Consider the following 27,637-nt stretch of genomic DNA (forward strand, 5'->3'; position numbering starts at 1 on the left):
TCAAAGGCCTTAGTTCTGTTCCAAACAGCCAGTCAGTCCGGCAGTCTGTTAGAGATTAGAGACAGGCCCTAGGGCAGTGGGTCAAACCAGCACTGCCCACTAGTCTCATACCAGTCCAACAGACTTCTAAATGACTGTATCAATATTTAAAGCTGTTTAATGACAGTTCTCCCTCGTTTAGTGAGTACTTGGCTTTTGACTTAATAGATGAAGACTGTGGAGAATCAATCAGTCAGCATGACTGCCTGTCTGTCAGAGTACCAGCAGCAGCATGGTGGTGTGCTGAACTAGGAGGAGCAGGGGATAAGCAGCTTTACTAGTCAGCTGATGACAAGGTTTCTGCTGATGGTGTGACGGTGTGTGCCTGGTTTCTGTATGTGCCTTCTTGTGTGTGAGCTTTAAAGTGTGCGTTTTGATGGGCATCCTGTTTTCATGATGGACATATGAAAACCTTGTTGTTGCACATTCAACACACACACACAGGACGGGTGATATCATCAAACGATGCCACATGAGACCCTTGCTTTGTCTATTGGTTTCACAAATTGATACTCTTTATATAACATCCCCACTGGGCATCCCTCTGTCTGTACCATCGCTTCAGAGTAAACGGCTTCCCTGAAACTCTCTGGCTTAGCTATCGCATTGTGGAAGGAGAGGGGAAAGTATTAATGGTTCTGCAGTGGTCCTTTTAAAGATGGCGTCTCCGTCTTCTTATGCAATCACTACTCATTCTGATGGTCATTGAAAACAATATGTACACTTTTTTTCAGGATATATAACATCCTGTGAACATCTGTAATAATTACAAATACTGTAATAACAAGTCACATTGCAACAACTCTTACTGTAACAACTCTTACTGTAAAAACTCATGCTGTAGCAACTCTTACTGTAACAACTCTTACTGTAACAACTCTTACTGTAATAACTCTTACTGTAACAACTCTTACTTTAATAACAACTCATGCTGTAACAACTCATACTGTAGTAACTAATACCGTAATAACAACTCATACTGTACTGTAGTAACTAATACTGTAATAACAACTCATACTGTAATAACAACTCATACAGTACTGTGGTAACTCATACTGTAACAACAACTCATACGTTAATAACAACTCATACTGTAATAACAACTCATACTGTACTGTAGTAACACATACTGTAATAACAACTCGTACTGTAGTAACTCATACTGTAATAACAACTCATACTTTCTGTAGTAACTCATATGCTAATAGCAACTCATACTGTATTGTAGTAACTCATACGGTAACAACTCATACTGTAATAACAACTCATACTGTAATAACAACTCATGGTAATAACAACTCATATGGTAATAACAACTCATACAGTAATAACAACTCATACTGTGATAACAACTCATACTGTAATAACAACTCATATGGTAATAACAACTCATATGGTAATAACAACTCATATGGTAATAACAACTCATACTGTAGTAACTGATACTGTAATAACAACTCATACTTACTGTAGTAACTCATACTGTAATAACAACTCATACGGTAATAACAACTCATACTGTAATAACAACTCATACTGTAATAACAACTCATACTTTCTGTAGTAACTCATATGCTAATAGCAAGTCATACTGTATTGTAGTAACTCATACGGTAAAAGTTCATACTGTAATAACAACTCATACTGTAATAACAACTCATATGGTAATAACAACTCATATGGTAATAACAACTCATATGGTAATAACAACTCATACTGTAGTAACTGATACTGTAATAACAACTCATACTTACTGTAGTAACTCATACTGTAATAACAACTCATACGGTAATAACAACTCATACTGTAATAACAACTCATACTGTAATAACAACTCATACTGTAGTAACTGATAGTGTAATAACAACTCATACTTACTGTAGTAACTCATACGGTAATAACAACTCACACTGTAGTAACAACTCATACGGTAATAATAACTCATACTGTAAAACATCTCATACTGTAAAACAACTCATACATTAATAACAACTCATACTGTAGTAACTAATACTGTAATAACAACTCATACTTACTGTAGTAACTCATACGGTAATAACAACTCATACTGTAATAACAACTCATACTGTACTGTAGTAACTCATACTGTAATAACAACTCATACGGTAATAACAACTCATACTGTAATAACAACTCATACTGTAATACCAACTCATACGGTAATAACAACTCATACTGTAATAACAACTCATACTTAGTGTAGTAACTCATACGGTAATAACAACTCATACGGTAATAACAACTCATACTGTAATAACAACTCATACTGTAATAACAACTCATACTGTAGTAACTGATACTGTAATGACAACTCATACTTACTGTAGTAACTCGTACTGTAATAACAACTCATACGGTAATAACAACTCATACAGTAATAACAACCCATACTGTAATAACAACTCATACTGTAGTAACTCATACTGTAATAACAACTCATACTTACTGTAGTAACTCATACGGTAATAACAACTCATACTGTAATAACAACTCATACTGTAATAACAACTCATATGGTAATAACAACTCATACTGTAATAACAACACATAGTGTAGTAACTGATACTGTAATAACAACTCATACTGTAATAACAACTCAAACTTACTGTAGTAACTCATACGGTAATAACAACTCATACGGTAATAACAACTCATACTGTAATAACAACTCATACTGTAGTAACTGATACTGTAATAACAACTCATACTTACTGTAGTAACTCATACGCTAATAACAACTCATACGGTAATAAGGGAAAGGGGGATACCTAGTCAGTTGTACAACTGAATGTATTCAACTGAAATGTGTCTTCCGCATTTAACCAACTACAACTGTAATAACAACTATTACTGTAATAATAAGTCTTTTTGATGTGTTCCTCCAGGAGACCCTCCAGCAGCTGGTGATGATGCCTCTCCCCAACGTGCTGGTGCTGGGCAGGAACCCTCTCAGTGGTACGTCTTCATCTGATTGACCTGCCAACAGTGCACACTGTTACACTGGGAGTTCAGTTTTGGAAATATTCCATCTTCTCACTGAGGATGTTAGTGTCCTGTATTAGAATACAGTGTAGACTCCTGCAGTGTAGACTCCTGCAGTGTAGAATCCTGCAGTGTAGACTCCTACAGTGTAGACTCCTACAGTGTAGACTCCTGCAGTGTAGACTCCTACAGTGTAGACCCCTACAGTGTAGACTCCTACATAATGTGAACCCTTTAGAACTACATTATTATGCACCACACATCATGTAGGTCTGTTGCTTCATCTTGAAATCAGTTTTCCTCGTCCTTGTGGGCAGATGTCCTTTCCACCAGCTAGAATCGCTCTGTTCTCTTCATGGTAAGATATTGTGTTATTGGATAGTCATGTGAAACCAAGATAAAAACCAGCCATTGATTGTGTCTGCAACATATTTGGATTTAGGAAACACATTATTTGTTTTATTTCAAATCAAATTTTATCGGTCACATATATATGGTTAGCAGATGTTAATGCGAGTGTAGCGAAATGCTTGTGCTTCTAGTTCCGAAAGTGCAGCAATATCTAACATGCAATCTAACAATTCCCCAACAACTACCTAATACACACAAATCTAAGTAAAGGAATGGAATACGAATATATACATATAAATATATGGATGAGCAATGACCGAGCGGCATAGGCAAGATGCAATAGATGATATAAAATATGTTATATACATATGAGATGAGTAATGCAAGATATGTAAACATTATTAAAGTGGCATTAATAAAGTGACTAGTGTTCCATTCATTAAAGTGGCCAATGATTTCAAGTCAGTATGTCGGCAGCAGCCTCTCTGTGCTAGTGATGGCTGTTTAACAGTCTGATGGCCTTGAAATAGAAGCTGTTTTTCAGTCTCTCGGTCCCAGCTTTGATGCACCTGTACTTACCTCGCCTTCTGGGTGATAGCGGGGTGAACAGGCAGTGGCTCGGGTGGTTGTTGTCCTTGATGATCTTTATGGCCTTCCTGTGACATCGGGTGGTGTAGGTGTTCTGGAGGGCAGGTAGTTTGCCCCCGGTGATGCGTTGTGCAGACCGCAACACCCTCTGGAGAGACTTGCTGTTGTGGGCAGTGCAGTTGACGTACCAGGCGGTGATACAGCCCGACAGGATGCTCTCAATCTGTAAAAGTTTGAGGGTTTTAGGTGACAAATAGTGGTGCAACGGAGCACACAACTCTCGGATCGGATCACGGTTTTGAGTCACGGATCGGATCATTTTTCGGATCAGCAAAAAAAAAAAAGGGAGACATTTAACTTTGCTTTCCATTTATTACTTAAAGAACACTTAAAGCAAGGAACTTTTCAATGTTTAAATCCAATATTCAAATAAAATATTCAATACTCAATTGTTAAATTAAAGTGCAATATGAGGCATGATACCTTCTTCATTTGGACAATAGTGAATGAAAAAATAGCCTGTGTCCACGTCAAGTAAAAAAAGAAAGAAAGGAAAAACAGACCTGAGCTTATAACTTCACATTACTTTTCTAAAAGATGAGGATGTCTACATTGTCTGGGGAGAGGGAAGACCTCTTACAGTCATTATGTCTCCTGCCGTGGAGAACACCCTCTCGCTAGGGACTGAAGTGCCAGGCACAGCCAGGTAGCATCTTGCCACCATGACAATGTGAGGGTATATACACTCATTGCTTTTCCACCATGCTAGTGGAACACCATCCACTGGAATGCTGCTGCTGCCTTGTAGGATGCCATCTCGTCTTTGATGGTGTTGGCAAACGTCTTGCCTGTGTCCTTGCTCGAAAAGGTCTCCTTCTCTGTGGTGTAGTGAGCAGTCACAGTCACGTAGCTTTCTGTTACCCTGGAGGTCCACTCCTCTGTGGTGTAGTGAGCAGTCACAGTCACGTAGCTTTCTGTTACCCTGGAGGTCCACTCCTCTGTGGTGTAGTGAGCAGTCACAGTCACGTAGCTTTCCATTGCCCTGAAGGTCCACTCCTCTGTGGTGTAGTGAACAGTCACGTAGCTTTCTGTTAACCTGGAGGTCCACTCCTCTGTGGTGTAGTGAGCAGTCACAGTCACGTAGCTTTCTGTTACCCTGGAGGTCCACTCCTCTGTGGTGTAGTGAGCAGTCACAGTCACGTAGCTTTCCATTGCCCTGGAGGTCCACTCCTCTGTGGTGTAGTGAACAGTCACGTAGCTTTCTGTTACCCTGGAGGTCCACTCCTCTGTGGTGTAGTGAGCAGTCACAGTCACGTAGCTTTCTGTTACCCTGGAGGTCCACTCCTCTGTTGTGTAGTGAGCAGTCACAGTCACGTAGCTTTCCATTGCCCTGGAGGTCCACTCCTCTGTGGTGTAGTGAACAGTCACGTAGCTTTCTGTTACCCTGGAGGTCCACTCCTCTGTGGTGTAGTGAGCAGTCACAGTCATGTAGCTTTCCGTTACCCTGGAGGTCCACTCCTCTGTGGTGTAGTGAGCAGTCACAGTCACGTAGATTTCCGTTACCCTGGAGGTCCACTCCTCTGTGGTGTAGTGAGCAGTCACAGTCACATAGCTTTCTGTTACCCTGGAGGTCCACTCCTCTGTGGTGTAGTGAGCAGTCACAGTCACGTAGCTTTCTGTTACCCTGGAGGTCCACTCCTCTGTGGTGTAGTGAGCAGTCACAGTCACGTAGCTTTCTGTTACCCTGGAGGTCCACTCCTCTGTGGTGTAGTGAGCAGTCACAGTCATGTAGCTTTCTGTTACCCTGGAGGTCCACTCCTCTGTGGTGTAGTGAGCAGTCACAGTCACGTAGCTTTCTGTTACCCTGGAGGTCCACTCCTCTGTGGTGTAGTGAGCAGTCACAGTCACGTAGCTTTCTGTTACCCTGGAGGTCCACTCCTCTGTGGTGTAGTGAGCAGTCACAGTCACGTAGCTTTCTGTTACACTGGAGGTCTACTCCTCTGTGGTGTAGTGAGCAGTCACAGTCACATAGCTTTCTGTTACCCTGGAGGTCCACTCCTCTGTGGTGTAGTGAGCAGTCACAGTCACGTAGCTTTCCGTTGCCCTGGAGGTCCACTCATCTGTGGTGTAGTGAGCAGTCACAGTCACGTAGCTTTCCGTTGCCCTGGAGGGCCACCCGTCTGTGGTGAGGGCAACAGAGGGTGACTTTGATAATTCGTCAACAATTTTTATATTTTCCTGTTCATAAAGATCTGGCATGATCTCCATATTGAAGTAGGTGCGCGAAGGGATTTCATAGCGTGGCTCAAGTACTTTCACCATATTTTGAAACCCTTTGTTTTCCACAACAGAGTATGGCCTCATGTCTGTAGTGATAAACATTCCAATATATTTGGTGATGGCTTCAGCCCGGTTTGATTCTGCAGCAAAGGGCTTAAATGTCGCAGTGAGAAGTTTCTTGTGGCACAATGCCTACACACCGTAATGGTGAACAGAACACACAACGTGAACAGAACACACAACTGCTTTTAAAAAAAATATCTAATCAACCTTCAGGCTTCAGAGTGAAACACAGCATCTGTCTTGCCTTTTATCTTTTCACTGCAACTCTGCATCGAGATTTAGGGAATTATTACTTTAAAAAGTAACAGCAGTAGTAAAACTGTATTTCACACTATGATGGTTAAACTTTGCAATTGATGCGCGGTCCACGTGCGTGCCGAACCGTTGCGGGGGTGATGCGTACGGATCAACTATGGTCCATTACACCACTAGTGACAAGCCAAATTTCTTCAGGTTCCTGAGGTTGAAGACGCACTGTTGTGCCTTCTTCACCACACTGTCTGTGTGGGTGGACCATTTCAGTTTGTCCGTGAGGTGTACGCAAAGGAACTTCAAACTTTCCACCTTCTCCACTACTGTCCCGTTGATGTGGATAGGGGGTACTACCTCTGCTGTTTCCTGAAGTCCACGATCATCTCCTTTGTTTTGTTGACGTTGAGTGAGAGGCAAGTCAGTTAAGAACAAATTCTTATTTACAATGACTGCCTACCCCGGCCAAACCCTAAACTGGACGACGCTGGGCCAATTGTGCGCCGCCCTATGGGACTCCCAATCACATTATGCCTGTTTGTTGAATCTTGAATGAGCTACTGTGAAAAATAGCTAGTATCTTTCTCTAGAGTCAAGACCCAGACAACACAGCCATGTCATTTGATACTCCTATGTGCAAAATATTATCAGACCAACTCAGTCCTGAACCACAACATGCAGCATTCCAGTATTTTTCCTGTGACCTTTGACCCTAGCGGTGTGCAGCAGCAATAGTAGCTGGAGCCATCTGAAAGTGATTGCCCATGTGGCTTTTATTATGAAGTCATTAAGGCTCTGTGGGGGATGGGAATCCAGAATCCACCCTGGACTATTAATCCACTCTGTTACTAAACACTACAAAACCCCACTCTCTCATCTGGTTCCCTCTCCCCTTGGGTGCCCCCTACCCCAGACTGTCTGTTGGCCACATACACAGTCTTCCACACTGAATATCCCTTCAATTCAGTCTGATCCTGCTTCAAAAAAGAAGCACTTAGACCAGCTAGAACACAATGTGCCCCTGAAGGCTAATCTCCTGTTCAATGAAGACTACTGTAAGGCGTTGTTTGTCTTTATAGTAAACCTACTTCTCCTTTGGTTTAACAATCAAGCCTTCATTTCAGAGAAAGGGTATGAGTCTCAGTTTCCTGCCTTGTAGAAAGTAGTTTGCACGTACTTTGTATTGCTGACATTGTAACATTCTAGTGTGGTCGTTTAGATGCCAGAGAAGTGTCCCTTTTCAGGAACAACAACTGTAAGGAGACAACTGCTCTCCAATGGCAGGTGGAGGCAGGCCAGACTGACGGTCACCAGCAACACTGTGTGGGGTTGTGGGAAAGTCATGAAACTTACAGTCACATTTAGAAGCCTGAAGATGGTTAGAAGACCGAGGGAGTGGTGAGAGTAGGGGAAATAGGTGAATATGAAATCAGTTTCAGTGGTGAAAAGTTAAATTTAGCAAAAGTATTTCTTATCAGAGTCAGAGTCCCTGACCCACATTATACTGTAGATATACTGACCCACATTATACTGTAGATATACTGACCCACATTATACAGATGATATACCTACCCACATTATACTGTAGATATACTGACCCACACTATAGATATACTGACCCACACTATACTATAGATATACTGACCCACATTATACTGTAGATATACTGACCCACACTATAGATATACTGACCCACATTATACTGTAGATATACTGACCCACATTATACTGTAGATATACGGACCCACATTATAGATATACCGACCCACATATATATACTGACCCACATTATACTGTAGATATACTGACCCACATTATACTGTAGATATACTGACCCACATTATACTGTAGATATTTATTTATTTTACCTTTATTTTACTAGGCAAGTCAATTAAGAACAAATTCTTATTTTCAATGACGGCCTAGGAACTGTTAACTGCCTGTTCAGGGGCAGAACGACAGAGTTGGGGGTTTGAACTTGCAACCTTCTGGTTACTAGTCCAACGCTCTTACCACTAGGCTACCCTGCCGCCCCAATACTGACCCACATTATACTGTAGGTATACGGACCTACACTATAGATATACGGAACCACATTATAGATATACTGACCCACATATATACTGACCCACATTATACTGTAGATATACTGACCCACATTATACTGTAGATATACTGACCCACATTATAGATTTACTGACCCACATATATATACTGACCCACATTATACTGTAGATATACTGACCCACACTATACTGTAGATATACTGACCACATTATAGATATAGTGAATAACAGTGATTGGGCCAATTGGCATTGACAAAATAGATATTGTCATTGTGATGAAAATGACTAATATGATGATATGAAATGACAGAGGCCAGGGCCACAGTAGACTTGTACTGTCGTCCACCAGAGGAAACGTGTGGTCCAGTGTCACTCAGCGGCCTTGGGTCCCTGCTCCCCGGAAGAACCCCCATCACCAGGTTCCTGTGAACAATAGCTGGGCAGGAAGGAATGCAACTCTAAAGGGTTCGTCACTGTCTGTGCGCCCCTGTGAGTTTCCTGCCAGGAACAAGGGAGTGTAGTGATGGAGGGAAGGAGGAGGGAAGGAACCACACTAGGCACGTAGAGCACTATGATAACAAAGCCTGGGGAGCCAACCCTCTGTCTGCTGAGCCAGGGCTGCTCAAGGGGACATCGTCTACTTTAAACCCCCTCTTCTCTTCTTGCCCCTTCTCTCCTCTTTATTTCTCTCTCATTCTCTCCTCACATCTTTCTCTTTCTTGCTCTCCCCATCTCTCTCTCGCGCTCGCTCGCTCGCTCACTCACTCTCTCTCGCTATCTCTTCAGACATGCTTGGTTCAGTCAGCCTCTTTAAATTATTCATCCAGTGCCTGCCTGCTCCTTATCTTTAGCGCTCAAGAAGATTTGCCTTTCCAAATCACTATACAGGCTTTCAGTTAGAGGAAACAGCATTTAGAAGGCATTTGTTACTGCTGGCATTCTATACTCCGACTAGAAATCTAGAACGGCTACTCTCTATTTCCCTTATAGATATTGATTATCTTTGATAATGTATTGTGAGCATGGGCCTTAAAACCATCTCATCGTCGTCTGTTCCACCCTTATCCTAGCTATCAGAATATTATTTGAGTTCCTCACTGCGACCTTAACACTTAAAATGGAAGTTCACACGTTTACATGTCGACTTTTCCCTCTTTCTGTGATTGTAGTTGCACTGCTCTCATAACAGACCTACTTCTCTCAATTGATATTCTGAGGCAGTTCCTGTTCTGGACCGAGGAGGTTGCAAATATAGGCCAGTTACAGTTATTTTTATTACTAATGGTGCTTCAGTCTGGGCCAAAAACATCCTGTTAGTTTAGCTGAGATTTATGTGTGATCCTCTAGATGTCATGTGTGTATATCTGGAAGAAATCCACATGGAATGAGATAAGTCTTGTCTTCAAAGAGGATGCCATTAGGATTGGTGAAACTGTTGTGTCACGATCAGTTGTTGATTCATTACAGATATATAATAATAATATATTATTATATAAGATATAGCTCAGCTGAAGTGTTGCTAGTGATGAATTTTTATCCTTGCTTTTATCATTAGTGGACTTGGCACTATAAGCAGTACATTTATCACCGCCTCTTGGAAGCGTATATTCCATTGTACAGTCTACACCCAATAACCTTCTAAATGCACTACCTCTGCTGTCACTAGACACCCAACATCTGCACCCACATGGAGAAGACGGATGCACCATAGCATACACTTACAACAGGATCTTGCCATTGATATTATGGCTGTCCGTAAAGATGTTTTATCTACTGGTGGGGATTTACAGTAGTTATAATTGCTGCGTGGCCCTTTTTCTGAATAAACATGCCTGGTTGTCTAAGCCTGTTGTTAGTAATCTGTGTTTATGGCCCAGCTCCGCTCTCTACCCCTGGGGCTGATGAGCTTAACACACACAAACACACAGAGGGAGCAACAAACCACCTGGCTCATTATTTTACAGTATAATCCTACAGATTATTATCTCAGCCTTGGTGAGCTTCCTAACAGCTGTTTTCTCATTTCATCTATGTGTGGCTTGGCATCATATGATACCTAGCGGATTGGATGGCTGAAAAATACAGTACAGTCTTTTTGGTTGGGGACAGCAAACATTACCGGTTTTACATGTGTGTAATAGGGTTACCTGAATGGCTCATCTCGTGGCTGTAGTACGCAGCCAATCTGGGAGACCGCGGGGGCAGTTATCTTTTTAGCCTTTTGCGAAAGTTCATGGGATTTGGTTATTAAATGGATTTGAAACTAGGGGCAAATCCCCAGGAAGTTTAACAGCTACAGTTGAATATAAAATGTGTAAAAAGTCTAATCAAATCGATACTAGTATAATGGTTTTCAATGGTAGTAAAACGCTAATTGACAATCTCTTTGTGTCTGCAGAGCAAGGACTGGAGGAGATGAGGAAGCTTTTGTTGCTGTTGCTTGGCTGTGCCGTCCAGGTAAGTCTTAGACTCGTCACCACCTTAATCATCTGTCAGCAGTCTACCATTACCATACTCCTGTAGGATGAACTCTCTTTCTACTACTGTTATAAGTAGCTTTTACTCACTAGTTCCTGAACATCTATAACCCTCGGCATTATTGTTCAGACAAGTGTTAACACAGCTACAGTTTATATGAGTAATGTGAGTCAAATTTGTCATTCTCACTCAGACTAGCTTCAGTTCCCCATTTCCTCTCCCTCGGCAGTTGGCACTGCGACAAGTGGTCTGTCCTGGCTGTCCTGGTAGCAGGTCAGAGAGGGGTCAGAGGGGCTGCTCCCTGAGCCGACCCTTGTCTCTATCTCTGCCCTGAGCCTGGCTGGAGTAACGATGACCATGCATCATACATAACCAGCGCCCGAGCAAGAGAGATGCTAACCTCACACTGTCGTTCTCGTTCGCACTTAGCTCACTGTTCAGGGGCTCTGAACAGGCTACTTCTCAAAGACTCCTTAAAGGAAATATGTATCCGTCTCATCTGTCTGTGTGAAGTCAATGTTTTTTTTCGCATCATGATTTGATTACAGGTTAAAGGCATATAAAATAATAGTTATTGCAAAATGTCTGCATTTTTGAAGCGGACAAACCTATCTCCCTTACTCTCATCAACAGGAAAGAACAAAGTAGCTGCTCACAACGCATGGTTACCAAATAATATACTAAGAGAAAACCTACACATTCCTTCAGACATCGCTTTCCTTCAAGCCAACCAATCACAACTCAGGCCATTCTCCTGTGTTTCGGAAGCTGACCTCAGGAAGACCTCTACAATGTTCCACTCAGTCTCCAGACTGTCATTCTAACCCCAAACTGCCTCTTTTTGTTTGCAGTGTGAGAAGAAAGAGGAGTACATTGAGAGGATCCAGACCTTAGACTTTGACACAAAAGCTGCCATAGCATCTCACATCCAAGAGGTATGAGAAAAAAACACATTTTTGCGAGGGCATCTAGTTAAAACATAAACCCTGAGACCTCTTGTGTTTGTTTTGGGCCAGTTTGTTGTGTAACAGCTCAGACACACCAGTAGGATTGTCAAACATTTGCCTGCAGAGAGTACTTAGCATCTCTGAACAGTGTATCGGCAGTCAATCGCTTGTTTATTCACACAGCAAAGACCTTGGAAGTCGTGAGACATTCAGCATTAATATACTCCTAACCAGAAGGTGACGCTAGCGTTGTTTGGCAATGCATGTCTGTGTGTGTTGCTTATGGTCTAGATTCCAAGCTAGCTGTGCTAATGTTGCAATTTTGTAGAAAGCTCTTGTTGATACTAGCCAGATGGCCACAGCTAGATAACTAACTATCAAGATGACGAAGAAACATTTTCAAATCACTCTCCATAATCCCACAGTGCCAGTGCAGCACAAATTAACTAGCTAGCTAAGGACACTGCACTAACTTGGCAGCTAGCACAGGCAGCTGTTTCATGGAAACTAGCTAATCCATTGTGATTTTAATTATAATGTCAACTCCTGCTACGGTGGTTAGCTAGCTTGGAGGAAGTATTTAGTGCTGTGTGCATTGCATCTGTGCACTTAGCTAGCTACCATCCCATAGCCTACATTGCATATGAAGTGTGACTGGCTCATCCGTGGATGTATAGAAAATGCCCTCTTTCCTTTTTTTAAATGTATTGGCTACCCCACATACGGTTTTGTGCTTTCTGATTGGCCCAAAGTCAAATTGTTGGTCACTGATGAGCGTTAGCGATTCTACAAGTAGAAACGGTAGGGTCGTTGCTACCAGGTCAGCACGTAGCAGGTACCGCTTTTGTTCTAGCAAGAGAAGGAACGTCCTCCCACTGTGATAAGTACCCTTCAGCATTCTTTCAGCTTCCTCTGTGTTTCATGCTTAAAGACACTTCACAGCTGTTTGAGTTAAAGTAGTTGGCTGTCTATTGCTGTCAACACACCTGGGTCTCTGTGTATTGGCTGGCAGAGTGAGATGACTCTATGCGGTTGTTTTGAAGGTGACCCACAACCAGGAGAATGTTGTGGACCTGCAGTGGCTGGATGGGGGCGAGCTGCCCCCAGAGGACCTGGACTCCTTCTCCAGGAACATGGCCTTCCATCTCAAACGCCTAGTGGACGAGAGAGACGACCAGCTGGAGGTACATGTCTGAAACATTGGTGCCTTTTTAACTCACCCCACAAGAGAGGACATAAAAGGTTGTCTTAATGAAGAAGGGTGGAAAATTGTTAACAATCTATATAGAGTCTGGATGGTGTCTGTCTGTGCATTTATATGGCATGTGTGTGAGTTGAACCTAGAGCAGTCTGATTAAGCATGGCCCACCCATACAACTGCCATGGCCTGGTAGAGCAGCAGTCCCAGCATTCTATTGGCCAGGGGGCGGACAGGGGAGTGGGGGTGGGGTGATAATGATCTCCAGATCTCCTCTGGAAACCAGACGCTCTTCATTAAAAGCCAATTTCCTTGCATGGCCACTGGGTTATAAACGGAGGAGGAGGGTAGTGGGGTGAACTAAAATGACGATGATGGGAAGATATTGTTTGATTTCCTCTCTTTTTCACAGACCATTTAAACCCAATGTTTTTTCCCACTCTTATCTTCAAACCCAGCCCAATTCACCTTTAAACCGTAACAGCATTAGGCCAATTAGTACTTGGCTTTTCATTATGTTTGGGGTTTCCATTTCAGTAACTGGTCCCGGTGTCTAGGTGCTGCTGCTTCTTCCCTCAGAGGCCCGTCCTAATCGGAGTCATTTCCCTAAGCTCACACCTCCCAGACTGAGCAGACAGAAAAGCAGGGCAGCCTGACGCAACATATGGTAGACTATGTAGTGCAAACCACACCCTCAGTATACTCAATCTTCAATACCCTGCCTGACAACTACTTTGACCATCATTGTGATCAATGATCTAACACGGTTGTAATCAATTTGTTAGATGACTTGGGCCGATCATTTCAAGTAAGGAAGGCGTGACACATGTCTCAGGTATAAACTTTGTGTATAAACACCCCTTTTGCCCTCAGAACAGCCTCATTTTTCTGGGGCATGGACTCTACAAGGTGTCAAAAGTGTTTCACATGTTGACTCCAATGCTTCCCCCAGTTGTGTCAAGTTGGCTGGATGTCCTTTGGGTGGTGGACCATTCTTGATACACACGGGAGCTGTTGAGCGTGAAAAACCCAGTAGCGTTGCAGTTCTTAACACACTGGCTCCTACTACCATACCCCGTTCAAAGGCACTTAAATATTTTGTCTTGCCCATTCACCCTCTGAATGGAACACATACACTATCCATGTTTCAATTGTCTTAAGGCTTAAGAATCCTTCTTCAACCTGTGTCCTTCCCTTCATCTACACGGATTGAAGTGGATTTTACTGGTGACATCAATAAGGGATCATAGCTTTCACCTTGATTCACCTGGTTAGTCTATGTCATGGACAGAGCAGGTGTTCCTAATGTGTTGTACACTCGGTGTATATGATGTGTGTAGGATACATGATCATAGCCATGGTCTGTGAGTTGTGTTGTGTCCTTCCAGACCATCGTGGAGCTGACCCAGGAGAGGGACTGTGGACTGTACTCGCCCCAGCCGTTCTGTGCCCAGTCGCCCAACGACTCGCCCAGCATGCGCCGCACAGAGAGCCGGCAGCACCTGTCTGTGGAGCTGGCCGACGCCAAGGCCAAGATCAGACGTCTGCGCCAGGAGCTGTAAGTTCCCCCGTTGGCCTTTCACCAGCTCTGTACGCACCCCATTGGCCCTTCTGAGTAAGTCTGTAGTGGTAGACTGCAGAATGTCTGTTGGATCTCTAAACACACCATTGGTTCTCACAAGTTGTGTAAGCTTCCTACAGGTATCTTATAAGTACTGTGGGTGTCCCATGTACTGTATAGCAGAGTGTCTAAATTTGACACTGCATTCACCTGCTGCTTTCCCAGAACTGTGTGCCATTGGAGCTGGGAGCCGTGACTCAGCTCTCTCTGTCTTTTGAGGAGTATCTTGTTCTCTGTTTTCCAGTTCATATAGCACTCTAACGCTGACCGGAGAGAACAGCAAAAGCAGGACACTAATTGCGGAGCTAAAAATCATTACATGTCAGGGGTATTGTTCGAGGAGAAAACATTTCCTGCAACCTCTCAATAAGACGCAAGTGGTTCTATGCTACTGTTTTGGCGTGATAGTGCTCAACCTTTTTGCAGTGTCATAATCAACTTCCTCTTCAGAGTCCATTAGCCTTGGCAGAGACAAAGGCCAGTGGTCAGTTTATGAAAGGGAGGGGTTGTTACGATAAGCTTTCTTTGTTTCAGGGGGAAGTGTTTAAGAATGCACAAACTAAGCTGCTGACTCTGTGGATTCTCTTCATCAAGTCCATCAAAAGATTGAAATGGTTTGTCCAGTAATGCTGTTGGCATTCGAACCAGTTCTGAGGTATCGGCCATTTTACGATGATCATAACTCCAGAAGATATCAGTGAAGCTGCTAGTGCTGTACCCAACTAAATAATCCACTGAGCTTGTCTGATGCTTTAAGCACACTGAAATAATTAGGACAAATGACTCAAGAGGGAGCCAGACCTCAAGATAACCAGAAGAATAAACTGTTAGCTCCGTCTGGTGCTGCTGACCTTTGCAGATTCTGAAGTAGCTGGTAATAGGCACACCAGGGTTCGGAAACTTTTTTCATGTAGAAATTTTAGAATTTATCTTACAATTTCTTTCGATCTGCGTGCCAGTTATGATTTTCATATGCACAATTCCGTGCATAACGTCTTCTTATCTCCAAATCATTGTCGTGTGGTTAATCTCAATTCTATCTAAATTATTCAAATCTAAAAATTACTTCTATTGGCATATAGGTAAAAATAATACCCTACAAAGCCAACAAATCAAAACATTGCAGGTATAAAATATCCTGATAAAATAAATATCATATGAATCACATTTGCGACGCATGACCTGTCTGCAACGAACCTGAAACGTATCAACTATCACCTGTGTCCGGCCTGAAGCCTGCACTAGCAAACTTGCAACATTATATCAATTATTTTGGGTCCTCAGAGTTTCCGGTGCAGTGACACAGATGTTTCCACCAAATCAGAGCATGACATTTCGGGGGTTATTGAAAGGGAAGAACTATTGTCATTCTCATAACAGACTTTTGAGGTGAAGAAAATAAATACTTTGAGAAGCTCCACAGCTCATTAGCCAAGTGGTGGGGACTTAAGACAATCAAAAATACTATCAGACATCCCCACATTGGCACAGTTTTACATTTGGCCTTCTTCTATGCGTAATTAGGTCCGCATCCTTACTCAACATAGACAGGAGAGCTCCAAACAAAAGACAATTAATAAATTGACAAAACTCATAAATGGAATGAAATAAACCAAAACTTGTTTCTTACAAGTGTAGCATAGGTTGTAAGCCTTGCAAACAACGTGTCCACTCCGACAATGAAAACAGTAAACGACTGTAATATTTACATATTGAATGCATTAACAGAAATGACTGTAACCAAACAAACATTGTAGATTAGAAATGATGAGGATTAACCGTAAATGTAATACTGATGTATGTAATGGGGAATTGATAGGCACTAACAAAGGACAGACAATTCACACAGTGAATGTGCACAAATTGGCATTCTGGAGAGCAATGCACCTTGTGCATCTTAACCACACTCCCCTTCTTCTTGGACTGTGCCATCCCTGCGGCCTCCGTAACATTAAACACGTTTTATATTTGCGACCGCTTCGCTAAATCTCTGTCGACCAGCAGCCTATGGACCAAACAATGGACCAGTTGACTAAATGGTGTCAGCCATAGAAGCTGCAGACTGCTTCTCTGCAGAAGCTCCTGTGGAGGTGATACATAATCACATACTGCTCCTGTCACCCAGGCCAGTCCTGATGCTGTCTCCGACTCAGATGTCTGGGGATTTGGCCCAGATCAGATGATTCCATGACAGGGCATTATAGTTCTTCTTTATGTGTCTTTGACTTACAGAGCACAAAATCTATTGAATTCCACTTCATTTTCTCAGATTTCTGGTCATTGTACACTGTGAAGCACCAACACTCGAGGGAAAGGGATCATTCTCTGTTAAAACCCAATACATAGAGATCCACTGTGTTCTACTGTCTACTGATTGCCAGGGAAGGTCCTCCTGAGGGCACAGTAAAATGACCATGTGACCATAGCTCCGGCAGAATATATTTAGAAAATATCCTTAATTTTCATGTTTTTTAACTTCAGTACAAAACCTGGTGTTAAGAGGAATGCAGGAATAGATTGTGTAGATATAGATGACGATATGGCCCCTAAAGACCCAGTCACAATCTCAATCCTGTCAGATTCTGTAGAACGACAGTATGTCACATTGTCTAATGTGAATGGTAGACTGTAAAATGTGGGTAGACCATGGTACCACGGTTGTTAGTGACTCAGAGCTGCTGCAGGCTCAGTGCTGTCACCCACACAGGTTCACAGTGGATGAGCAGCTTTGTGTTGAGCCTAGTCTGTCATCTACTCTCTTTATTTGGGCCTAAATGAAACTGGGGGAAACACTGAAAGGTGTTGAAAAGTTGTTTTACTGCTGTGGCGAGACTGAATATCTGATGACATGATCTATTGTGGGATGAGATTAAAAGGCTCCAGACACACAAGGTACACATTGGAAATGTGTGTGTGCACCCGCGTGCGTGAACCCTGTGCTCACCAAAAGCAGCTGTAGCAACAGCAGCAGAACGTGAGTTTTATTCCACTCTCGAAGCTAGCTGCTCAAGCCTCTGATTTCAACATACAGATCACAGGAAGTGTGGAACAGAACAGTGATAATAATTCCTCCAGCCAATAGCAGATCCAGTAGAGATCACTAATCTGGACCAGGGAGACTGGAAAGCATCTCAGCTCTTTTGAGGAATGCACAGTCCTCTTCAAGGCTCTGTGTGGCACATTCTTCATTCCTCACCGCCCGGCAGCCAGCAGGACTGGCCTCCCTCAGCCTCAGCAAGCCCCAACCTGCTCCCAAGCCGAGTCGCTGTCGCATCTAAATAAACAGCAGGAGGCCATACAAATTGCATTTAGGTTGCATTGCCTGTCTATTACGGCATCACAATAGAGCAAATCCATTAACAGAAGAACCTGATGTTGTGATTTGGGCTCTATTTGCTGCTCATGCTGGGTTGAGGGGGTCTGAAGTCAGTCTAGTCAGAGACATGGGGAAGAAAGGAATCTATTGGCATGTTACACAATTAACCAGATGTTATCTGGATTTGCTGGATTATAAAGAGCCGGTGGAACCAAAGCAAGGCAGCTCTACAGTTAGAGATTTGCATGTCATGGAAAGTTGGTTGTGAGGTCATTTGTAGGTTGTTTTTGTGGTCCTACTTTGTATATTTTAGTTGAAATATGTTTGTATCATTTGGTAAATAACCCTATCCCCGGCCCCCGACCCACACACACCCACAAGCAAACCAGCTGACCTGGCCCAGTAAGGAAAGAGGTCCATGGATTCCTTTCTGCTGGGTAAAAATTCCAGTGTCTCAAGGCAACTTTAAAGAAAACAGGAACAAATATTTGTGTGGGACAGTTATGGGTTTGTTTGTGAGGAATGGTGTTTTTCAAATGCGTATATACAGTGCCTTGCGAAAGTATTCGGCCCCCTTGAACTTTGCGACCTTTTGCCACATTTCAGGCTTCAAACATAAAGATATAAAACTGTATTTTTTTGTGAAGAATCAACAACAAGTGGGACACAATCATGAAGTGGAACAACATTTATTGGATATTTCAAACTTTTTTAACAAATCAAAAACTGAAAAATTGGGCGTGCAAAATTATTCAGCCCCTTTACTTTCAGTGCAGCAAACTCTCTCCAGAAGTTCAGTGAGGATCTCTGAATGATCCAATGTTGACCTAAATGACTAATGATGATAAATACAATCCACCTGTGTGTAATCAAGTCTCCGTATAAATGCACCTGCACTGTGATAGTCTCAGAGGTCCGTTAAAAGCGCAGAGAGCATCATGAAGAACAAGGAACACACAAGGCAGGTCCGAGATACTGTTGTGAAGAAGTTTAAAGCCGGATTTGGATACAAAAAAGCTTCAAACATCCCAAGGAGCACTGTGCAAGCGATAATATTGAAATGGAAGGAGTATCAGACCACTGCAAATCTACCAAGACCTGGCCGTCCCTCTACACTTTCAGCTCATACAAGGAGAAGACTGATCAGAGATGCAGCCAAGAGGCCCATGATCACTCTGGATGAACTGCAGAGATCTACAGCCGAGATGGGAGACTCTGTCCATAGGACAACAATCATATTGCATATTGCACAAATCTGGCCTTTATGGAAGAGTGGCAAGAAGAAAGCCATTTCTTAAAGATATCCATAAAAAGTGCCGTTTAAAGTTTGCCACAATCCACCTGGGAGACACACCAAACATGTGGAAGAAGGTGCTCTGGTCAGATGAAACCAAAATTGAACTTTTTGGCAACAATGCAAAACGTTATGTTTGGCGTAAAAGCAACACAGCTCATCACCCTGACCACACCATCCCCACTGTCAAACATGGTGGTGGCAGCATCATGGTTTGGGCCTGCTTTTCTTCAGCAGGGACAGGGAAGATGGTTAAAATTGATGGGAAGATGGATGGAGCCAAATACAGGACCATTCTGGAAGAATGGAGTCTGCAAAAGACCTGAGACTTGAGTCTTCCAACAAGACAACAAGACAATGATCCAAAACATAAAGCAAAATCTACAATGGAATGGTTCAAAAATAAACATATCCAGGTGTTAGAATGGCCAAGTCAAAGTCCAGACCTGAATCCAATCGAGAGTCTGTGGAAAGAACTGAAAACTGCTGTTCACAAATGCTCTCCATCCAACCTCACTGAGCTCGAGCTGTTTTGCAAGGAGGAGTCTCGATGTGCAAAACTGATAGACATACCCCAAGCGACTTACAGCTGTAATCGCAGCAAACGGTGGCGCTACAAGGTATTAACTTAAGGGGGCTGAATAATTTTGCACAGCCAATTTTTCAGTTTTTGATTTGTTAAAAAAGTTTGAAATATCCAACTTCATGATTGTGTCCCACTTGTTGTTGATTCTTCACAAAAAAATACAGTTTTATATCTTTATGTTTGAAGCCTGAAATGTGGCAAAAGGTCGCAAAGTTCAAGGGGGCCGAATACTTTCGCAAGGCACTGTATGTGAATGTGTTTTACAATTTCTCTCTTTTTTTCTCTTGCACCCCCCTTCTCTCTTACTCGCTCTCTCTCTTCTCCCTCCCTTCTCTCTTCTCTCTTTCTCTTCCTTCTCTTTCTCTCTTCTCCCTCCTTCTCTCTCTGTCTTCTCCCTCCTCTCTGTCTTCTCCCTCCTTCTCTCTGTCTTCTCTCTCTGTCTTCTCCCTCCTTCTCTCTCTGTCTTCTCCCTCCTTCTCTCTCTGTCTTCTCCCGCCTTCTGTCTTCTCCCCCTTCTCTCTGTCTTCTCCCTCCTTCTCTCTGTCTTCTCCCTCCTTCTCTCTCTGTCTTCTCCCTCCTTCTCTCTCTGTCTTCTCCCCCCTTCTCTGTCTGTCTTCTCCCCCCCTTCTCTGTCTGTCTTCTCCCCCCTTCTCTGTCTGTCTTCTCCCCCTTCTCTGTCTTCTCCCCCTTCTCTGTCTGTCTTCTCCCCCACTTCTCTGTCTGTCTTTTCCCCCTTCTCTGTCTGTCTTTTCCCCCTCTCTCTGTCTGTCTTCTCCCCCTTCTCTGTCTTCTCCCACACTTCTCTCTCTCGTTCTCTCTCTTTTCTCTCTTCTTCTCTCCTCTCTCTCTGTCTTCTCCCCCTTCTGTCTTCTCCCCCTTCTCTCTCTGTCTTCTCCCTCCTTCTCTCTCTGTCTTCTCCCTCCTTCTCTCTCTGTCTTCTCCCTCCTTCTCTCTCTGTCTTCTCCCTCCTTCTCTCTCTGTCTTCTCCCTCCTTCTCTCTCTGTCTTCTCCCCCTTCTGTCTTCTCCCCCCTTCTGTCTTCTCCCTCCTTCTCTCTCTGTCTTCTCCCCCCTTCTCTGTCTGTCTTCTCCCTCCCTTCTCTGTCTGTCTTCTCCCCCCCTTCTCTGTCTGTCTTCTCAACCCTTCTCTGTCTGTCTTCTCCCCCTTCTCTGTCTGTCTTCTCCCCCCTTCTCTGTCTGTCTTCTCCCCCTTCTCTGTCTGTCTTCCCCCCTTCTCTGTCTGTCTTCCCCCCTTCTCTGTCTGTCTTCCCCCCTTCTCTGTCTGTCTTCTCCCCCTTCTCTGTCTTCTCCCCCTTCTCTGTCTTCTCCCCCTTCTCTGTCTTCTCCCCCTTCTCTGTCTTCTCCCCTGTCTTCTCTGTCTTCTCTCTCTGTCTTCTCCCCCTTCTCTGTCTTCTCCCCCTTCTCTGTCTTCTCCCACCCTTCTCTCTCTTCTCCACCCTTCTGTCTTCTCCCTCCTCTCTCTGTCTTCTCCCCCTTCTCTGTCTTCTCCCCCTTCTCTGTCTTCTCCCACCCTTCTCTCTCTTCACTCTTTTCTCCCCCCTTCTCTCTCTTTTCTCTCTCTCTTCCCCCTTCTCTCTCACTATATTTTCTCTCTCTCTTCTCCCCCCTTTCTCTCTCTCTCGGTCTCTCACATTTGTCTCTCAATCTCGCTCTTCTCCCCCTCGCTTGCTTTCCCTCTCCCCCTGTCCTTACCCATCTCTCTCTCTCTCTCTCTCTCTCTCTCTCTCTCTCTCTCTCTCTCTCTCTCTCTCTCAGGGAAGAGAAGAGTGAGCAGCTGCTGGACTGCAGACAGGAACTGGACAACATGGAGACTGAAAATAAGAGGGTTCAGCAAGAGGTGCAGGACAAATCTACCTACTACAGCACAGAGCCATACAAAACAACTCAATACAGCACAGAGCCATACAAAACAACTCAATACAGCACAGAGCCATACAAAACAACTCAATACAGCACAGAGCCATACAAAACAACTCAATACAGCACAGAGCCATACAAAACAACTCAATGCAGCACAGAGCCATACAAAACAACTCAATACAGCACAGAGCTATACAAAACAACTCAATACAGCACAGAGCCATACAAAACAACTCAATACAGCACAGAGCCATACAAAACAACTCAATGCAGCACAGAGCCATACAAAACAACTCAATACAGCACAGAGCCATACAAAACAACTCAATACAGCACAGAGCTATACAAAACAACTCAATACAGCACAGAGCTATACAAAACAACTCAATACAGCACAGAGCTATACAAAACAACTCAATACAGCACAGAGCCATACAAAACAACTCAATACAGCACAGAGCCATACAAAACAACTCAATACAGCACAGAGCCATACAAAACAACTCAATACAGCACAGAGCCATACAAAACAACTCAATGCAGCACAGAGCCATACAAAACAACTCAATGCAGCACAGAGCCTTACAAAACAACCCAATACAGCACAGAGCCATACAAAACAACTCAATACAGCACAGAGCCATACAAAACAACTCAATACAGCACAGAGCCATACAAAACAACTCAATGCAGCACAGAGCCATACAAAACAACTCAATGCAGCACAGAGCCATACAAAACAACTCAATACAGCTCAGAGCCATACAAAACAACTCAATACAGCACAGAGCCATACAACACAACTCAGTACAGCACAGAGCTATACAAAACAACTCAGTACAGCACAGAGCCATACAAAACAACTCAATACAGCACAGAGCCATACAAAACAACTCAATACAGCACAGCGCTATACAGAACAAATCAATACAGCACAGAGCCATGCAGAACAACTCATTACACAACAGAGCCATACAGAACAACTCAGTACAGCACAGAGCCATACAGAACAACTCAGTACAGCACAGGGCCATACAGAACAACTCATTACACCACATGGCCATACAGAACAACTCATTACACCACAGGGCCATACAAAACAACTCATTACACCACAGAGCCATACAGAACAACTCAATACAGCACAGGGCCATACAGAACAACTCAATACTGCACAGGGCCATACAGAACAACTCAATACAGCACAGAGCCAAACAGAACAACTCAGTACAGCACAGGGCCATACAGAACAACTCATTACACCACATGGCCATACAGAACAACTCATTACACCACAGGGCCATACAAAACAACTCATTACACCACAGAGCCATACAGAACAACTCAATACAACACAGGGCCATACAGAACAACTCAGTACAGCACAGGGCCATACAGAACAACTCAGTACAGCACAGAGCTATACAGAACAACTCAATACAGTACACAGCAATATATAACAACTCAGTACAGCACAGAACTGTATTAAATGGTTAACCTGACTATTTGCATTGCCCCCCCCCCCCTTTTCTACACTGCTGCTACTCTCTGTTATTATCAATGCATAGTCACTCTAATAATTTTACCTACATGTACATATTACTTCAATTACCTCAACTTACCGGTGCCCCCGCACATTGACTCTGTACCGGTACCTGCTGTATATAGCCTCGCTATTGTTATTTTACCGCTGCTTTTGAATTATTTGCTATGGGTTACAGCGTTAACATTATGTGGCACACAGAATGTCAACACTGCTGAGTAAACAGAGGGAGTCAATTACAGCTGATGTCAGACAGAGCTCCCAAACCACATCACATGACTTAGCACCAGCATTACGCCACTTAATACATCAATACACATGATCTGTCTGCCATGAACCAACGTGTCTCTCCTGAACTCCAGCTACACACTACAGTATATGTCTGCCATGAACCAACGTGTCTCTCCTGAACTCCAGCTACACACTACAGTATATGTCTGCCATGAACCAACGTGTCTCTCCTGAACTCCAGCTACACACTACAGTATCTGTCTGCCATGAACCAACGTGTCTCTCCTTAACTCCAGCTACACACTACAGTATCTGTCTGCCATGAACCAACGTGTCTCTCCTGAACTCCAGCTACACACTACAGTATATGTCTGCCATGAACCAACGTGTCTCTCCTGAACTCCAGCTACACACTACAGTATCTGTCTGCCATGAACCAACGTGTCTCTCCTGAACTCCAGCTACACACTACAGTATCTGTCTGCCATGAACCAACGTGTCTCTCCTTGACTCCAGCTACACACTACAGTATCTGTCTGCCATGAACCAACGTGTCTCTCCTGAACTCCAGCTACACACTACAGTATCTGTCTGCCATGAACCAACGTGTCTCTCCTGAACTCCAGCTACACACTACAGTATCTGTCTGCCATGAACCAACGTGTCTCTCCTGAACTCCAGCTACACACTACAGTATCTGTCTGCCATGAACCAACGTGTCTCTCCTGAACTCCAGCTACACACTACAGTATCTGTCTACCATGAACCAACGTGTCTCTCCTGAACTCCAGCTACACACTACAGTATCTGTCTGCCATGAACCAACGTGTCTCTCCTTAACTCCAGCTACACACTACAGTATCTGTCTGCCATGAACCAACGTGTCTCTCCTGAACTCCAGCTACACACTACAGTATCTGTCTGCCATGAACCAACGTGTCTCTCCTGAACTCCAGCTACACACTACAGTATCTGTCTGCCATGAACCAATGTGTCTCTCCTGAACTCCAGCTACACACTACAGTATCTGTCTGCCATGAACCAACGTGTCTCTCCTGAACTCCAGCTACACACTACAGTATCTGTCTGCCATGAACCAACGTGTCTCTCCTGAACTCCAGCTACACACTTTCACACATAAGCGATACACTAACCGTGCTGCTGAGCTATGCCAGGTGTGTCACACAAAGCTGGCCCAGACCACTAGACCAAAGCTCCACCCATGAGACCTCATGTCACCTCTGGTGTCCTGACTGCACTCAGAGTTATACAACACATTAAACCATTGCCACCACCTTCTGTTTTACTTTCTTAATCATTAGGTTAATGCCCTTAGCCAATTAGCGGCTGAGCTATTTATAGCTTGGTTAACCCCTTAGATGTTGTCTTTGTTGTAAACATAATTTGCAGCGTTAGGGAGTAGGGCCCACCACAACAACATGGCAGAGCTGCTTATAATTGTGTTTGTGTGTGTGTGTGTGTGTGTGTGTGTGTGTGTGTGTGTGTGTGTGTGTGTGTGTGTGTGTGTGTGTGTGTGTGTGTGTGTGTGTGTGGTCATTTCAAATCCCTCTTCCAGAGAAGATGACTGACTCATGACACTATTGACTAAGAGGAGCTTCAGCCTGCCTCTGTGTATTACTGCCATGTGTGTTTACCTATATGGTGTCCACCTATACAGTCCATGGCGTGTTTGTTTACCAATATGAATTATGCCTGGCGCAATGCATGTATATAGTGGGAGTCCGTGTGAAACAATTATCTTGTATGAGTGTGACACTGACATGTAGTGTTTTGTTTGTCCAGAGCCTGCAGTTGTTGTCGGACGCCCGTTCTGCCAGGGCATATCGTGACGAGCTGGACGCTCTGAGGGAGAAAGCCGTCAGAGTGGACAAGCTGGAGAGTGAAGTGGGACGCTACAAGGAGAGGCTCTATGACATTGAGTTCTACAAAGCCAGAGTAGAGGTACGCCAAACAAAGAAATAGCACCCAACAAGCTTGACGTGTCAATGAAGCATTCATTGGGTGTAACATAAATGTATTGACCTGTTGTCCCAATGTTGGTTGAATGCATGGTAGTGGGGATGGTAGTAGTGATATGGTTGTGGTTGACGTATGTGTGAAATCTGCTGGGTCCTACAGGAGCTGAAGGAGGACAACCAGGTTCTGCTGGAGACCAAGGCCATGCTAGAGGACCAGCTGGAAGGAACCAGGGCTCGCTCTGACAAACTCCACGAGCTGGAGAAAGAGAGCCTGCAGCTCAAATCCAAGATCCACGACATGGAAATGGTAAAGGACAGAGGGAAACCTAGTGTGTTTTGTGTGTAGGATCAGAGGAATCAAACAGACATAGCGATATGACTGATTTTACAAGCTCATTTTTTGGAGCCTTCTTGTCGGTCATCTCTGATGAATGTCCATACTATACTGTAAGGCTTAGCTTTTGGGGAGCCGTCTGACAGTGTGTCGTGTGTATGTTGTCTGTCTGTGTGTTTGTTAGGACCGGGACATGGACAGGAAGCGTATTGAGGAGCTGCTAGAGGAGAACCTGGTTCTGGAGATGGCCCAGAAACAGAGCATGGACGAGTCTCTCCACCTGGGGTGGGAACTACAGCAGCTCTCCATGACCCCTGACCTGACAGAGGGTGAGCAGCCTGGAGCAGCAGCCCTCAGCACTGGGGCTCTGGCTCCAACCCTGGCCCTGGCTTTGGTCCTTCATACACACACAACAGATTGGACAGGGTTTATCTACACATGACTAACTCCTGTAATTAATATTCAATGACTCCAAGACCCAGATTAGCACTGGGCCTGGATTTGGAACGATGTTAATGGGGTTAACTGGTCTTGGATCAGGATAAACCCTGTCAGTAACTACAGTTAGGGATATTCCATACTTCCTCTTCCCTTGGGGGACCTCTTACCATTATAACAGAACCTGTAACATTTGCATACAGTATGTTATTGTGTGCCTAACCATAGATGGTTTCATTGTGCAGTGCCTCAGAAGTCCCTGGGCCACGAGGTGAATGAGCTGACATCCAGCCGGCTGCTGAAGCTGGAGAAGGAGAACCAGACCCTTCTGAAGACTGTGGAGGAGCTGAGAGGTTCTGCCAGCAAACACGTCCCTGCACGTCTCCTCAAGGCCGACAAGGAGAACCAGAGGCTCACCCAGAGGGTCAGAGCAGCTTCTATACTTGTATAGAATATATACTGAATCCCACTCACTTGCTTCCTGAACATTTCCCCTTCTCTAGCCCACCCAACATGGGCTCCACACTTGTTCCTTGCATCAACAACATAACAATGGCTGTTTGCTCTTTACCCCTACAGTAGCATCTTTTTCCAGCCCCCGAGTTTTCATCCCAGGACTTGGCTTTCAGGCCCCTTAATAGCAACATTTTTGAATTTTAATTTGCAAAAAAAAAACTGAATTGATGCTGATTATGCTATTTATATTTCTCTTTCTCACACAAAGAGGTAAGACTGAGTTAGGCAGCACCACTGGATCGGTCTTTATGAGAGCCCATTTTAAAGTGAATCCAAGCAGGAGCTCTTGTACAATAACAGTTTAACTGGCAGTTTAACTGGCTGCCCGTAGATGAGAAATACGTAGGCAGTTTTGAGTTGAGCTGCTCTGACAGAATTAGGTGCTTGTGGGATATCTATGATATGATTAGTAATAATCAGTCTGTCTTGTGGAGAGTTCACCCTGTAGACCATCATCCTGTCCAGGGGGTGTACTTGTACATCAAGCTGCCTCACGCTACAGAAACAGGAGATCGGCTCCTATGAGCTCCTACAAGCTGGAACGGCTCATAGGAGCCCATCTCCTGTTTCTGTAGCGTGAGGAGATGTACAAGTACCCACAGGATGATAGTCTCTCCTGTTTCTGTAGCGTGAGGCAG

At 43.9% G+C, this 27,637-nt stretch overlaps 1 protein-coding gene across 7 annotated transcripts in view; it reads left to right on the top strand.

Moving 5' to 3' along the window:
* The window catches only part of LOC135511116 (girdin-like), an 85,937-nt gene that overhangs the window by 34,516 nt on the left and 23,784 nt on the right, over positions 1 to 27,637 (top strand). For all 7 annotated transcript variants that reach the window (XM_064932670.1, XM_064932669.1, XM_064932664.1 and 4 more), the window contains exons 4-13: positions 2,946 to 3,015; positions 11,038 to 11,096; positions 11,969 to 12,052; positions 13,108 to 13,248; positions 14,651 to 14,820; positions 21,854 to 21,935; positions 25,536 to 25,694; positions 25,872 to 26,018; positions 26,230 to 26,374; positions 26,729 to 26,907. In XM_064932670.1, coding sequence (XP_064788742.1) covers positions 2,946 to 3,015; positions 11,038 to 11,096; positions 11,969 to 12,052; positions 13,108 to 13,248; positions 14,651 to 14,820; positions 21,854 to 21,935; positions 25,536 to 25,694; positions 25,872 to 26,018; positions 26,230 to 26,374; positions 26,729 to 26,907 — 1,236 coding nt within the window. The remainder of the gene's footprint in view (positions 1 to 2,945; positions 3,016 to 11,037; positions 11,097 to 11,968; positions 12,053 to 13,107; positions 13,249 to 14,650; positions 14,821 to 21,853; positions 21,936 to 25,535; positions 25,695 to 25,871; positions 26,019 to 26,229; positions 26,375 to 26,728; positions 26,908 to 27,637) is intronic.

Source organism: Oncorhynchus masou, chromosome 23 (assembly GCF_036934945.1).
Source record: "Oncorhynchus masou masou isolate Uvic2021 chromosome 23, UVic_Omas_1.1, whole genome shotgun sequence".
NCBI classification, from domain to species: Eukaryota; Metazoa; Chordata; class Actinopteri; order Salmoniformes; family Salmonidae; genus Oncorhynchus; species Oncorhynchus masou.